Below are 16,409 nucleotides of genomic sequence, written 5' to 3' on the forward strand. Positions count from 1 at the left end.
AATTAGTGGAGTTTGCATAGTTGTTAGTATCATACAATACACTATGTATCGTACTATACATATCGCATCATGTACAAAAAATTTTGTATCATAAGTGATCATGAATTTTACAATACATAGGTACATATCATATTGTTGAATTGTACGTATTGTATAGGTGAATTGTACCTATCATATGATACCCAGGCATGTGAATTTAAAATTAGTTTTTTTTTTTTTTTTTGTTAATTATAACTTTATCTGATTTACACAGTTGTTAGACTTTTTTCTTTTAACACAATTATTTGTGGTGTTATTTTATTTACACAAGTTGTTAGACTTCTTCATCCTTTAAACAGAGAAACCAACCAGCCAACTTCCTAATTTCTAAGTTCAACTAAGAACTTACTTTGTGTCCAATGCACTGATGCACTGAACTAAAGCCGTGTCCTCCAGAAATAATTTGATTACAATGTCAATGTACACATTACTTTGATGTTCCAACTTCCAACTGGACGTTCGAATATTGAGCATACAAGCTTTTGCTTGTACAATCTCAAGTAATTTTAAAGTAGTGTATTGTAGACTGAAGTAGCTGCAACATAATTATTATCACTAAGGAACAAGCTTTTCACAGCCACCACTTACCTTAAACTAAGATGGCCAAACATAAGGAAATATATGTGCCTATATCTGTAAGTATTTACATAAATAATATAACAACATACAATTCCCTTATGAAATTCCTTATTCATCAGCAGTAACTTGGCCCGGCTGTGTTATTTTTATGTTCCTCTTTCAAATAGAAGCATTAACTAGACCTACAATCCTCCCCATGATTGAGTACAACAGACCTTCAAAGCTCAACAAAAATAATTTCTCAGTTAATCCCAATGGCCCCAGTTAATCTTCCAATATCCAACTCTTAAGAATTACTGCCGAAACCAGGACACCATTTTATTCTGGGATGCAACTGCAGCAAAATTTGGGGCCAAAAAGCCTAGATTTATCATCTCGAGATAGCAAATAGCTATATACATGAGGATGCTTGATATTTCAGCCCACATGTCAATGCTGGACCCCATTATTCATCCACTGATTCAACTATATGTATATTACAGTGGGAATTCCTTCTGGAGAACATCTAGATTTCGAGAATCACAAGCTTCCAGCATGTCATCCCTAGAAGCACAGCTGCAAAGGATAAAACTTTGTGTAAGATGTGGTTAAAACACAAACAGGCAATAAAAAGAGCCCTTTTTTCTTTGAAGTACCTCAGAGAAATTCGCAAATATTGCCATGCATTGTCTGCCTTTGGATTCATAGCAAGTGCCCGGACATAGTAGCGAATGGAGTCCTCATACATGCCCTAGATTACCCAAAAAAAATGTAGATAATTCATTGGTCCAGAAAAATGGTGACCTTAAACCTACTCAACTCAACAAAAGCTCGTCCCCACAAATTCAAGTTGTTCAATCCTTTTCCCAATACAAAATGACTTGGGTAAATAATCATAGATCAATAAGTTTCAAGATTTTAAATTTTGCAAACAAATTTTGCACTTGAAATGTAGAGGGTTTTTCCTATAGGGCCAAATTACCAAACAAATAGTTCTTGAATCCTCCTAGCATTGTTTGGACTAGTTATGAATTATAAGTATTCTTAGTACATTCTTTATATATACCACAATAATAGCAACAAAGAGCAGTCCACTGGACTGAAGTCATATGGTGTGCAGGATTTGATAATATAGTTCATGTAAAGTTAAAGACAGCAGTTTTATGTTTATGGCCAAAAAAAAGCTCATTTGATGAAGCTTGCTTAAGGCACACTTTTTTGGCACTTTTTGAAGAAGCACAAAGTATGCCTAGGTGCGCTTTTTAATTTTATTGCCAAAAAATATATGAATACCAAAATCAGTTGTTTGATCCTGAAAGAAATGACATAAACCAATGACTCTTAAGGTGTTGTTTATTACACAAACAATTTTTTTTATTTACATGTCTCCAGATATGAACAAGATCCATTTACTATTCTTGAACTTTTTGGCCTCTGATTGTTAGATGTAGGTTGACTGATCCATATATATCATTTGATCATAACTATCATGGTTGTGTATTTTTTATAAAACGCTATGTCTATACTTTCTACAACTAGATTATTATGATATTGTCCATTGATAATTGTTTTCAATTAATTATATAAAATTTGAACTTACAAACATTATACAACTACACTTACCTAACAGGTAAAATATACAAATTTTGAGTTCATAAATATATTTTTTATTATATGTTATGAATATTTCTATTAAAAGTTATTAGATATTATATTTGAGAAAAGTGCGCTTTACTTCAAGCAAGTGCGCTTGCACTTTGCGCTTTGTGGCTAGGCTCCAAGAGGCCCATGCGCTTGACACTTTTACCAACATTGCAAGAAACTAGTTTGAGGAAAACATCAAAGTAACCAAATAGGAAAATTAAACAAAGCCAGTGACTTAATAGTAATTGCTTCTCCACCCTAGGAGTTACTTGATTTTTTTTTTTTTTTTTGATTTTTTTTTGATAGATAATAAGAGTTTCATTGATGAAAAGGAACAATGTGTTTACAATTGTAAACTCACTGCTCTTGAAACAAATACAATCAAATCAAAAGGAAAGTCTAATAGAGATAAGGAAATCAGACAAGGAGTTACTTGATAGGTTAGAAGTTACTTGATACAATCAATCAAGTTTTTTTTTGATAGGTTAGAAGTTACTTGATATTATTTGTTTGTTTGGCTTAAATAAAACCAAAAAACAAAAACAAAAACCGCTTCAATAGTTATTGGTTCAATATGCTCCCAAAGGTTCTCAGGATTATTTATTCTTTTAAAATAAATAATATAGCTTTATTTATGAGCATTTTACTAACCAGAAACAGATTTAGAAAAGAAAATCATTTCCCATTAACAAATGCCAAAGATGATGATGAGAGGGAACAACCAAGCATAGAACGAACCTGGTTGGCATAACTGATACCCATGTTTGCCCATGCACGAACATAATTAGGTTTTAGATCTAGTGCCTGGAAACCAGAGACAATGAAAAGATAGTAGTTTTATTTTCAGTAACCAGTGTTCCAGAAAAGAGACAGAAAATAACATCACAGTAGGAACTAAATTAAGACAGGCTAGTTTATCAGTTATGGTTGCTTTGTGGAAGGATGAATATAAAAACTTTGAGCCATCAACTCCTCCTGATGGCCTGCATTTGATTTTGATTATAACTTACAAGGAATCATGAGAATCACCAAACATAATAATTTACAAATTTTGAAAGAAAAAAATACAAGACAGAATGAAATTCAATAAACTGTAAGGTGACCACAATTCCAAAGTGTATTAAAAAAAATTATTAAAAAAGAAACACCCATCCTCCATACTCCAATAAGTATTTCCAATAACATTTTAAAGGCAAGATAGGTGACAGTAGTACACAAAACTATTTAAAGCTAGAAGCACGACATTCATAGTTATAAAAGTCATAGAATGAAGGGAACACCACCAATAGCGATATAATTTGTAGTGATATATGTCAAAGACTACTTATGGACCAACAGCTACCACACAATAATAATAAGTCACCTAACAAGCATAGTAGTCCAACAACTCTCCAAGGCCTCAAGCCAATCAGCTATAGCTCAAATGACACTTCCCCCATAAGAATAGGGTAGAGGATGAGATTGTGGGTTTTAAGACCCGCAAGGTGTCCATGTAACCAGTAGAAAAATGACCCCAAAAACGGCTCTGAAGCCTAACTATGCACCATCTCTACCTGATATCATATAACCAGCCCCAAATATTTGTAACAATATAGAAAGATCCTTGTTGAACCTCCTAATCATACCTTGCAACCATTAAAAACGTTATCAAGATTCAAGAGGCAATAGAGAGGCACTGCTCCTTAAATTGTTATCAAAAGACCCCATACGCGCATGCAAAGACACAAATATGCTCTGGCACCTCTTGTAACACTTAGAGCAAAGACATAAACAGTGCAGAAGTCTTTACAAATTAAATCATCCTATCATCAATATTCTTCATAGGGGAAAAGGAAATCATAAATCATGCAGATGAACTTGTTGTAAGTACTATAATGGACAGTATAATGTAAAATCTAGAGGGTCATTTTCACTAGAAAATAAGGTGCATATGGTATAAGGAAAGAAATCTAGCTGGCCCTTAACTGTTGGTGACTTCCGCCCACCAATCCCACAGTCCCCATACATGAACTGACCAGGTAGAAAAAACTAATAGAAGGAATTAAAAGGCACAACACAAGGCCTCACACCCCTGTATCATTCATATTTTATGTTCTTTATATATATATAAGAATGCAATCCAGGAAAATAGAGCACAAAAAGATTGTCCTAATCTTGCTGGAGAGATGCTCCACAACTTCAAAAGTACAATCGTTTTATCAATTCTTTCCCAATTTGCTCATTAACTCCATATATGTCTGATGTGGGAGACGCAAGAAGATTTTTATCTAATATTATTTATGTTTGCAAGTCAATTGTATTTATCATGTTTTAGGTCCTAGTAGTTTATTAGGCTATTAATATTTTAATTTGGAAGCAAGGTTATTTTCGTAATAAGGCAATTAGGGTTTCCTAACCAATTAGAACTAGGGTTTAGCAATCCTTAATAAGCAACCTATTGTACTCCTTGAGGAGGTAGTTGATATTTTGATGAATGAAAACAATGGCCATTTGGTCTTTCCTTGGTCTGATGCTGACTCCAGGTCCACCCTAAGTACTGACTCCTAGTGATTTTCCCGCTTGGTACTGACTCCAAGCCAGTCCTAGGTGCTATCTCCTAGGTCATATCTCTTTATTTTATTGTTTCAATTTTATTCTGGTTGTCTTACGTCAATGTCTGATCATATATGCATTACAAATTCCAAAAAAGGAGGAGGATTACTCCATTCATTACAATAATCTATAACAATTCAAATTAAGTACAATATCAAGCCTTGATAAATATTTTCTTGTCAGTTGAATTGACTTATAAGGGAGCATCAAGAAAATTTGTGTATTTTTTCAAGACATTGGAAGGCCTATTTTTTAATATAGCATCTGAATGACTATTTCAATTCCTTAGCACCTGTTAATAAAAGATTAATATCTCAACAAATTGACTCTTTAGTGATAATGATATGTAAAAGTCTCCAGCTGTCAAGCACAACTGCATATCTTTGAGTTTTGAGAGGGGCCACTCCATTCAAAAAAACAAAAATGCTGAAGGGTGGACCATAGCCAAGTCACCCGTCCAGAACCCTATTTAAGAGAGTCAAGTACTAAGTAATGACCCTCATTAATCATAGTGACAAACATTAAATCATGATGTCAAAACCGTTAACTTTAAAGTCAACATACAGCAAAACAACATAATTCAAACTTCACAGGACATCCAGATTAACCCTAAGTGTCTAAATGGAATAATAACATATAAATTACCTGTTGATAAGCAAATATTGCATCAGCACTGTGGACACTGTTTGCTTGTGTTGCACCAAGCTTGTTCCACAGAGAGTAATCATGTGGCTTGAGTTTCAAAGCTGTCTGAAAAGATTCAATGGCTTTATCATACTCCCTGGTCAAATTGTATAGGACACCAAGCACTATGTGCACATCAGCATCATCAGGTGACATTTGAGCAGCTTCATTGAATAATCTAGCAACCTGCATGCCACAAAAATAATTTTAATCTGCACCCCAAAAGAGAAGCTCTAAATAAAAACCCAGAGGATTTAATTACAAAATTTAATGTGTATGCCCACCAAAAAATAATACATTTTTTACATACAAATGAATCTTCTGCAGCCACAAACAGTCAGTCATGTTAATTGCACCTTGTGAAAAAAAAAAAAAGAAAAGAAAAAAGGAAGCAAATGTATTGTCTGGAAGTTTACCTACCTATCGTCATGTTCTTAAATACCATCAACAAACTCATTTAGTTGTGATGATCACCTAAAGGAACTCCTCCCATATAGATCAAATTTTGATTTCTCATAGGCTAGCTGGCAGCAACATCCAACTTAATTGGATGCAGCCCCATTTCTAAGATAATTTAGAAATCGAGTCATGGAGCCACCAAAATGGTTACCATTGAACATTGTGGAGTTTACCAACACAGGACGTGATGTAAGAACAAAACCAAAATTATTTTAGATTTTATATTTTCAGATTTTTGTATTTATCTCATAGGAAATTGGATAATTGTAGACTTTTATTTGGATAGGGATTACTATTTTTTTTTTTTTTTTTTTTTGGGATAAGTAATAAAAATATATTAAAAAGAAAAAGGGTGTCACCTAAGTATACAGGAAGTATACATGAAGTATACATCAGGGACCAAAAACAAATCAAATGCATAAAGTACAAAAGTCCATGAAACCATGGACTGAAGAAAAAGAATGAAAGCCTAACACTGCAACCCAATCCAGAAGACTCTAAAGGAAGAAGAGTTTAAGATCTGAAACTGAACTCTCTAAATCCTCAAAATGCCGGTTATTCCTCTCCTGCCAAATGCACCACATCAAACAATGGGCACAGCCATCCAAATAGCAGCATTCCAATGCCTCCCAAACTTTCCTTGCCAACAAGCCAACAGCTCCACCATCGTTTTCGGCATAACCCAGTGAATGCCAACCAAAGTAAACACCATAGACCACAAATCAAAAGCAAGAGGGCAATGGATAAGGAGGTGGTTTACTGATTCCCCATTTCTTTTACACATACAACACCAATCCAAAATCAAAATCTTCCATTTCCTAAGATTATTAGTATTTGAGTTCAGTTAGGATTAGTTTTCATTAGTTGTCATCTTTTTATCTCTTCATTTCCTGGAAGCTCTAGCTCTACTAAAGAGCCTGGTTTATTTGTATTTTAGAATAGACGATTGATTGATTGATGATATTCAGATTGGAGATTTTCTAATAGTTGGGTGCTAAGTCCTGAAACCTTAAGTGCTGATGGCTAAGATTTGCTTAGTGCTGATTCCAAGCGACCCCTAAGTGCTGATTCTTAAGATTTTCTTTACTGTTCTTGTAATTATTTTGTCTTGCATCAACATGCCCCATCTGTCTCATCTGCCTCACTCCCTCTCAGTATGTATTAACATCTGAGGTTACTATATCATATACAAGTCATTATTGTTTCCCTAATTAAATTTGAAACCTAAATTTCTTATTCAACCTCTGCTTTATTAACTAAAAATATTAAAGGAGAAGAAAGAATGATATGATTGATATTGGACTACTAATAAATCAAAATAACATCAGCACACATGGATGCATGAATCATCATAGTATGGAATACAAGAAATTCATTTGTTCTTATGTTATGGTGTGCCAAAATTTATACAAACACTGATGCCAGAATATTAAAAAGTACATTGCATCATCCTATGAACTTTACCATGTAACAAGCTCAAAATTCCCCCACAAAACAACAGCTGAAAGGGGCACACAAACACACACACACACACACACAAGTTCAGAGTTCCACACAAAATAGCTTCTAAAGCATAACTTACTAAAGAGGGTAAGAAAAGCTTTAGTGGAAACACACACAAACACAGAATTACGAAAAATGACACTTACATCAGCATAATATAAAGAATCAGACAGCTCTGGAGGGGCAAGTGTCCCATACTTTGGGTGATGACGTAACCATCCATATAAATATTTTAATGCAGCTGCCTGCTCAAGTTCTGCATATGTGAAACAAATATTAAGCTTTTTGGTCTTCCATCATTACTAGATAGTTTCAACTATTTTTCCCCCCATAACACTAAAAATAAAAGGTTCCTAACACTAAATTATTCCAAGAAAATTGTCAAAGGTAAGGTACAGCAAACAACCACTTACCATTTGTATGACTCACACCAAGAGCTAGAAGCACTTCCAGATTTGTAGAATCTGCCTCCTGTGCCCGCAACATGGCTGCAATAGCCTGCATGAATTTAAGTTCAGGCTGTTCAGCTTTATGCACATAATTGAGCAAAACACTGAAAGTAGAAAACTAAGAAAAATCAAATCAAATTCAGTAAAAACTATAAAAACTAAAATCCAATTCGGTAAAAACTACAAAAATTAAAATCAAATTCAGCCAGAAATCCTCAATTACAAATTTTCATATCATTTCTAGACATTTATTTTATTCAAAAGATGGTCATTAATCCAATTAGACAAGCATTCAGCTACCAATATAAGGAAAAATACAAATTTTAAGTTCATAGGGAAAAAAATTGTTGAGGAGATTCTTATCCAAAGCATGTTGAAGAGGACTTATTATTAACACTTGAGCACACAAAGAGGATAAAGGAAGCCTAGACATCCATAAGTTAGCTTTTGGGATCAATCCTGGATTCTTTTTAGTGGTTTTTGTTTTAAACCTTAATATGTTTGCCTTTTTTTTTTTTAAGTTTGTGTAATAAGTCATGTGACTTTCAAATGAGTCATTTCATCACTGATAAGTCATGTAACTTTTTAACGAGTCATATGACCACTCTAGGACAGATCTATGACACACAGGATGTGTGCTGCCTAAAACAAAGAATACAAATCAGAGAGAAAGAAATAGAAAAATTACAAAAAAAAACATTGAAGGAATGCCATCCTGGGCCCTCAAACATCATACAAGGAGATTACAAAGTTAGGTAAAGAAATCATAAATGTACAAATATACATGCTAGGAAGGGAAATGAAAGAGATGATCATAGAAGGCTAGGCAGTATAATAAAACAATAGACTCCAATCTTGTTGTATTGTAATACAAATATGCAGAACCTAAATAACTGAATGATTCAACATCAAGAAGTCGCATAACCTGTTGATCATCATCATTCTCTGCATGTGCTATTCCAAGCAGCCTCCAACCTTCAGCATTGTCAGGGTTTTTCAACACTTCAGCCTCTAATGCAAGCACTGCTTCACTCAGTAGGCCTTTGCGGAACAGCTCCTGGCCTTCTTTCAGGGGATTTGGGTGACCAACATAAGGATTCATATCAGAAAAGACATATACTCCCCTTGAAGTGTCAGACCGCTGCCTGGCAGTTACTTGCTCATTTAAGAACCTATATTTCAATGGCAGAAGCAATGAATTTATATCGTGGCATGGCACAATTTGGCACCATTTTTAACAATCACAGGATTGCTGATGAATAAGTACAAATTTATGTCAAGTTCAAAGGAAAGAAGAAAACAAAACGAAAGCAACAAGCATGCACAAGATGCAGTATCTTAAGCACCTATGTAGGTTATGATAACCATGAAAACACAAGGGAAAAAGGGAAAAATAAAAATTAAAAAAATATATATAAAGAATAAGTTTACAAATAAAATCAACAAGTTCATTACTTATCAAAAGAAAAGGTCTAACTCAACTCAGCATGCATCAGATAACAGAAAAAGACACTCATTATTAGTTATACATAGACTGGTATCTCTCCCATGCTTGACAAAAGCAAGTAAACAATAATAGATGAGGGAGGACCTACACTAACAACCTAAAAAATTGAGAAAAAACATTACAACCAGTTCTTGAAAAAGAATTCTACCCCAATTACAAAGGGATATTTGATAATTGTTCAACATTTCTATTTATTCTAGAAGGTCAATTGGACTTACTCATCATATGCATTTGCCCAATTATCTGTAGAATTCTCCCCCAAAGCCCCCTCACCAACCTGACGCCCGAATTCATCCGCCCAGTCATGGACATGCAACTTAGAGAACTCATTCACCCACTGATCATCAACTGGCCCATGTTGCTCTTGTTCAGTAGTAAACTCATTCACCCATTGATCAGGACCATGAGAAAGCTGAAAAGTGCTTAGAATCAGGTAACAGAGACTGGAGACAAACTCATCACTTATAAATATAATCTGAAGTAAGAACATGTGAGGTTTTTGTTAAAACTCATTATAAGTTGAGCATTTAGATTAAACGCTTATTTAGAAGCCCATGTGAACAAAACCTATTTGTTTTGCATACATCCCCTGAGGTAGGGTCCTCTATGAAAACTACCAATAAGTTGGACTCCAGAAGTCCTTGTTTCCATCTTAGGATGTCCCAAATTATCAAAAGTTAAAAAAACAACCATCTTTTTTTTTTTTTCTATACTTTTGCGTGATATGCTATTTTTTAATGAACAGAAAAATTTATTGAAACAAAAAACCAAATCCAGTGCACTTGAAGTACACAGGAGAAATGCCTAGAAAAAAAACGAAAAACAATAACAAAAAAATATGATCTATGACTACTAATAGATGAATTCCTCAAAGGAAAAAGTGAGATCTCCAATGGCCCTTGCACAATCAAACAAGGATCTAAGGAATAGAGGTTGCAAGTTGCAACTAAAGCAAGTGAAAATTTTCCCCTCAAACATTCTAGATTTTTGCCTCTAAATGCACCACATCAAGCAGAGCAGGACGGATTTCCATACTGTTAGGACATTCTCCTTTCTTTCAAATGAATAAAAATTTAGGACATGACTCAAATGGAATTTTATGGAGGGCAGGCATCCTAATTATATCCTTTAAAGTGAACTATCATTTTGGGTCAGAGGGCATTATACTTGGAAAAAAAAACTTGAAATTAATTGCATGAATTCCTCCTCCCCCCCCACCCCCTCCTTAAAAAAAAAGAACTCGAAATGAGGTTGAGATATAGTTTCATCGAGAATGAAATCATTTGCCTGTCTCCGCACATCAAAATATGATTGTTTTCTCATGCATCTTTGAAATTTTTATTTTAGAATATGACTCTTAAATGTTTTGGTTTCCTAACATGAACTGCACTTTTTCACTTTGTTATTTTGGTTTTCATCATGTACCCCAATTGACTGTTTTGTATAAGATTCTTCTTCAAAAATAATGGCAAAGGACATACTTATGGAAATCTGTCTATGAATTTTGTGGTGGGTTTTAGGAATGGAGAGTATGATTATAGGGTTTGTTACGGTGAGGGAAAGGCTTTAGGCTTTGTAATTTGAATTTGGTTTGGAAAAAAATATGGTTTATAGGGCAAAGAGGGGGCAGAAACAAAGAATGTTAGGTTGCAGGAGTTTGCCGGCAATGGCTTTTTGAAGGGTTTTTACAACTTGCAGTCTGATGAATTAGTCGAGCTTTTGTATTGGTATGGACAATAAATGGCTAAAGCTTGGATAATTTTGGGGCTTTTAGGGTTTCTAGGTTCTAAAGGAAGGGGTATGTACAAGGGTTGTAAAATGAGAGGAACTGTGAAGTTTAGAGGCTCTCAAGTTGAAAACTCTACCTATGTGCATTGAGGTGTTGGGCAACATAGGTCAGCATCTGTTTGGGATGTTATTTCGCAGTTTATTATGTGGAACATATGGCGAGAATGGAACAACAGAATTTTCAAAGTGGAGGAGCATTCTACGCATTGTGGCACATTGGCCTTGTGTGTGTGTGTGTGTGTTTGATTGGTAAATAAAAACTTTATTGAAAATAAGAGTAAAAACAAGAAAATAAGCAAATTACTTGGTACACTGTGTGTGTCCTAGGGGGCTAGCATGTTTTCTTCTATCTAATAAATATGATCTTTACCTATCAAAAAAAAAAAAAAAAAGGAAATATATATATATATATATATATATATATATAGCCTCCTTATACTAATTGCATGAAGACTTCTAAATTGATAGTAAACTAAAGACTTTTTTGGTCTGAATTGTAAACTAAAGACTTAATAATAATAACTTGGACTCAAGGAAGATGAAGAAAATAAAAGGCACTAAGAAACTCCTTGACAAGACTCATTTACCAAAATATCCATAACTCACAAGAGTTTCAAAATTTTACATATCTACCCATCATTACAAAAATAACCTTAAATTGGGCCACAACTTATGAAATAAAAACTCAGTATAAATTGTTTTAACCCTACAGTATGACTCAAGCCATTGAATCATGCAAGTCTCACATCCATCATACATTTGCATGAGGGCACCACATAGAAACTCTTTTTTTATAAATAAATATTTCATTTAAAAAAACTCAAAGGGCAACCCATGTACATGGGATGTGTACAAAAGCACACCAACATTAAGCACAACACAAACAACTCCAAGCATCTCAAACATATTAGCAAAAGAAAATAAAGAGGAAGCACTCATCCACTCAAATATAGATTTGAGTAAGAAAAGCTTAACATCTTGAATGGATTTTTTGCATCCTTCAAAGGTCCTAGGATCCTAGCATTTCTCTCACACAGAAACTCTATATTACCCGAATTGAGACACAGGTACAAAGAGTGGCGAAATCTCTTTGCATTGATGCTTCAGCTAAATTACAAATTCCATTAAAAAAATTACTTGCAAATATAAGATGAAGAATAATAAGAATTTTTACTTCTATGATCATTTTGTATAATCATAAAACACAAAAGTTGTGTGTGTGTGTGTGTGTGTTGTGTGTTTGTTGTTATATATATGCATGTTTTTGCATATAAACATATCCTTGTATGCATGCATACATCTGCACACACATACATGTAGGTACAATCGTACTTGTAAACGAACATGGGCAAATCAATCATGTTATATATAAGTTTACTGCATTAACCAAATCTATACATGACCGATCACATACAAATTCGTCAGCCCAAGCAGGACTCCTGTTGTACTGATGTTGATATTCTGATGCCCAATCCCCAGCTGCAGGTAATGCTGTCTGCTTGACTTGATTATCGTCAATAATAAGTTCACCACGACTCATCTTTGATACAAACTGCAGAAACTTTGAGTTCTGCATGTCACAAAACGACAGATATTTAGATATATGTGAAAGAAATTTATGTGAAACGTAAATCATGATAGAGCATATTAACCTGAAACTTTGGGTCATCATTTTGAGCTAACGTATTTGCAAGCATGCGAGTCTGCTCCATTGCAGCTAAGCTTGAGATATTAGAACCTCTCATTTGATCTACTGAAGTCAACTGAGACTGTACCAGTAACACCCAAAAAAAGGTATCAATGAAATGTCTTATAATATCATACGGCAAAGTAGAAAAGGATTACATTTTGTCATCAGCTCCAAGAAAAAGGTAGTAATGCATTGTCATATGATACATACAGTGAATGGCAAAGGAAAAAGTATGGCTCCAAACAGGTTTGCAGTTATCTTGCTCCAACCCATGATGTGAGAATTAAAGAGACCATCCAATTGTAGTTTTAGTCACATGAATTTTTTAATGAGTCATGTGTCTTGTTTAAATAATATACATGAATAGTCTTATAAATCACCATATAATGGGTTGAAAAAGATAGTTCCACACCAGTCTAGAGCCAATTTTGTCCAAGCATTTTTTAATAAATTTCCAATCCGAAGATATTGAATACTTTGCCTGTCATTAGAGTTTGTTTGAAATTCTTTGGCAAAATGGATACTTTTTTAATATTTCTTATGGGTAGCCTCATTTTTTTTAATAATAAATTCTTATGGGTAGTCTAGACATCACAATAATAATACCGGTTATAGTATTATATTTGGCAACTTAAGTTTTATAAATATGGTCAATTGATCCTAGCAAACCTTTGACTGGGGTCTTACTGAGCTTTAACTAGTTGCATAGCTACTTAACCAGAAGTTTTACTGTGTTCAGGGTATGAAAAAACATCACATAGGTACTAGGTTTAAAGGCAAAACAATTCATTGCCTGTTCAAATTCAGAGGCCCAGCCATTGGCACCGTGTTGTTGCTCAAATTCAGAGGCCCAGCCATTGGCACCATGTACCATCCTCTGCTGGTTATACTCAGCTACCCATCCATCTGCAGCATGAAAACCAGGTTTCAGAGTACCTTGGGACTCATTCCAATAATCCTCTAGTTCCCTAAATCTCCCTGGCAGAGGTCCCTTGGCACGAGCATCACCATCAATATCTAAAGAACACAAAAGAGCATTCACCTGGAAAAATAAAAATCAACCAAATAAGTATGTATCTGGCAAATGAACAACAAGGAAAGTCATGATAAGCAGCGAAAGATTCAAGTATATATTCCTTATGCAGATCCCACAAGACATATTTGCTATCCTTTTCAAGTTAAATAATAAACAACAGCAGCAGCAGCAGCAAGAGTTCTTATATTCCACTCACCAGGAAGATCTTCTCAAACTTTAAAAAGCAAAAATTCTATTCTTTTTTTAATAAGTAATAGCTTCATTTCAACGCAAAAAAAAAAAAAAAAAGGCACAACCTAGTACACAGGAAGTATACAAGGAAGGGCCAAAACAAAAGAAATAAATAATCTAAAAATTCAGATTATCCAAGAACTCTAGGTACTTCAACTTCATCAAATGGAACTCCACTCCTTCCCTTTGAGCAGCAAACATCTCTCTCTCTTCTCTCTAAATGCACCATATTAAGTACAATGGAATAGCTCTCCATACCTCCCCAAGGAAATTAATGGATATATGGTGAAATTAGGCTCACAATACCACAAGGTTAGAGTAATAGAAGGGGGGGTAGAGAAAATGACCAAAGAAGATCTGAAACTCATGTAGTAATAGAATTAGAAAAAAACAAGTGAGGTTCCAAACCTGTGAATTAATAAAATCTTCACTTTTATCTGCAAAAATGTGGCGAGCCATTATGCTGCTACGATCACGTATACATTGTTTGTCACCTTCAGACAAGCCTAACACTGGAAGTGGAGTAGCACGAAAGGGAACTCCACCACGGCTACTATCAACAAAGGAGTGCAAAAGGCTTGACAACATTCTTTGGGGTGGCCCTGCAATAGAGTTAGGAGAAAAACAATTTCATAAAAGTAAGTAGAAGATTTCCTCCATTTTGTCTGTGCAGGAGAGGAGGTCATCACCAGTATAGGTGCTTTGGTGAAAGACAAAACATTTTTATTCAATAAAAAAGAAAATACATCCATTTAAAACTTCCTTTTTCTACCTTCCAATAACGGCAAATCTCTCTCCCTCAACCCTTATTGATTAATTCTCCATTCGGTCTATAAACATGAAACTCATCTTACTTTCGAAAAGAGGCATGCATAAGCTGAGAATAGTCCTCGATAGAAGGACCAGAACTATTTAAACATGGAAAATGCTAAAGGTATTACAAGTGTTACTGACAAACAGATGTGGGATTGGTGCCACCTCTAATAAATGAGTGTTTGAAATTGAAATATACTTAATTGTGATTGGGAGAAAGTGAAACACAGCAGTTTGTAAAGACGTATGCACTGCACTGCACTGCATCAGTCTTTTAAACGTTTAATAAAAACATTAGTTTCATTTGTAAGTCGTGAATTCTTAATCTGATCAGTAAATGGTGTTTAATTGAACATGTAAGTAAAACAATTAGAAGAAGAAGTAAGGAAAAAAGGGGAAGAAGGAAGAAATAGAATTACCATCGAGAATTGGTTGTTGAGGGTGAGGATGAGTATCAGAGATATGATCCAATTGAGGAGGAGGATGGTGTATATCGTTCCAGGCGGCGTCAAGTTCAGTCTGACCTCCTCCTCCTCCTGAACCGTGAAAGCCGCGAAGAAAGTCGGAGTGTTGAGGGGCGTTGGGGTCCACAAATGGCTGATCAAGGCCTCCCAGATGGTCATTGGTCTCTGTGTAAATTTGCCTCTCGGAACTGGGGGTTATGGATGTAGGAATCTCCTTATTTTCCTATTAATAAACAAACAAACAAACAATAATTTTAGTTTTTAAATAAATAAATAAGAAGAGAAAAAGAGAAAGAAGACCTGAATCTTAGAAGAAGAGCCAATAAGAGTGTTGGCGAGAGCAGCAAGAGGATTAGAAGACGAAGAAGAAGAGCCTGGAACCGCACAAGCAGCTCCACCGGTTACAAGATCACGCATATCCATAACTCAACTCAACTCTCTCCGATTATTATTATTATTATTATTATTATTATTATTATTAGTCTCCTCCTTCTTCTTCTTTCTCAATTCTGTTCACCTTAATTAATTTGCTTTGTTTTCTGTGTGCCTTTTATATGAGAAGATAGGAAGGTTCCCATAGTCTTTTTTTTTTTTTAATATATATTTAAATATTATCTCTAATTCAATGAATTGGGAATGACCAAATAATGGGAACGCAAACCAATTTTGTTTTTATTTTTAGGATAAGCCAACCCATCTTATCTTTTTCTTTTTTCTTTTTTCTTTTTTTAGAATATCATCTTCATTCATTCATAAAAATGAAATAAATAAATAAAATACACCATTATGATTTTTTTTTTATTAAGAGTATTCTCACCTTAGGTTTTGTAAATTTTAGCCAAAATTTAAACTAAAATATTCTATTTACTTTAGTTACACCACTTTTCAATTTTTTTTTTTTTTTTTGAAACCTTCAAAATTTAAATATACTTTTATCTCGTATTTCTTGAAA

General features: G+C 34.4%; 1 protein-coding gene across 1 annotated transcript; it reads right to left on the reverse strand.

Moving 5' to 3' along the window:
* Positions 1-430: 430 nt before the first annotated feature.
* Positions 431-15,976, reverse strand: LOC115955645 (peroxisome biogenesis protein 5). The gene is made up of 14 exons (XM_031073860.1): positions 15,758-15,976; positions 15,413-15,680; positions 14,589-14,782; positions 13,707-13,955; positions 12,876-12,992; positions 12,638-12,793; positions 9,654-9,847; positions 8,854-9,100; positions 7,893-7,977; positions 7,626-7,735; positions 5,479-5,703; positions 2,980-3,045; positions 1,254-1,348; positions 431-1,173 (listed from the first exon to the last, which is right to left on the reverse strand). The coding sequence occupies exons 1-14, from the start codon at positions 15,878-15,880 to the stop codon at positions 1,095-1,097; spliced, it is 2,208 nt and encodes a 735-aa protein (XP_030929720.1). The 5' UTR covers positions 15,881-15,976; the 3' UTR covers positions 431-1,094.
* Positions 15,977-16,409: the final 433 nt, after the last annotated feature.

The sequence above is a fragment of the Quercus lobata genome, chromosome 8, assembly GCF_001633185.2.
Source record: "Quercus lobata isolate SW786 chromosome 8, ValleyOak3.0 Primary Assembly, whole genome shotgun sequence".
Classification (NCBI taxonomy): domain Eukaryota; kingdom Viridiplantae; phylum Streptophyta; class Magnoliopsida; order Fagales; family Fagaceae; genus Quercus; species Quercus lobata.

Coding starts and splice junctions, on each gene's coding strand:
- LOC115955645 (XM_031073860.1), bottom strand. CDS start 15,880: ATGGATATGCGTGATCTTGTAACCGGTGGAGCTGCTTGTGCGGTTCCA. Junction 9,101..9,653: donor TGGGCAAATGCATATGATGA/GTAAGTCCAATT, acceptor ATTGAAATATAG/GTTCTTAAATGAGCAAGTAA. Junction 7,736..7,892: donor TGGTGTGAGTCATACAAATG/GTAAGTGGTTGT, acceptor TCACATATGCAG/AACTTGAGCAGGCAGCTGCA.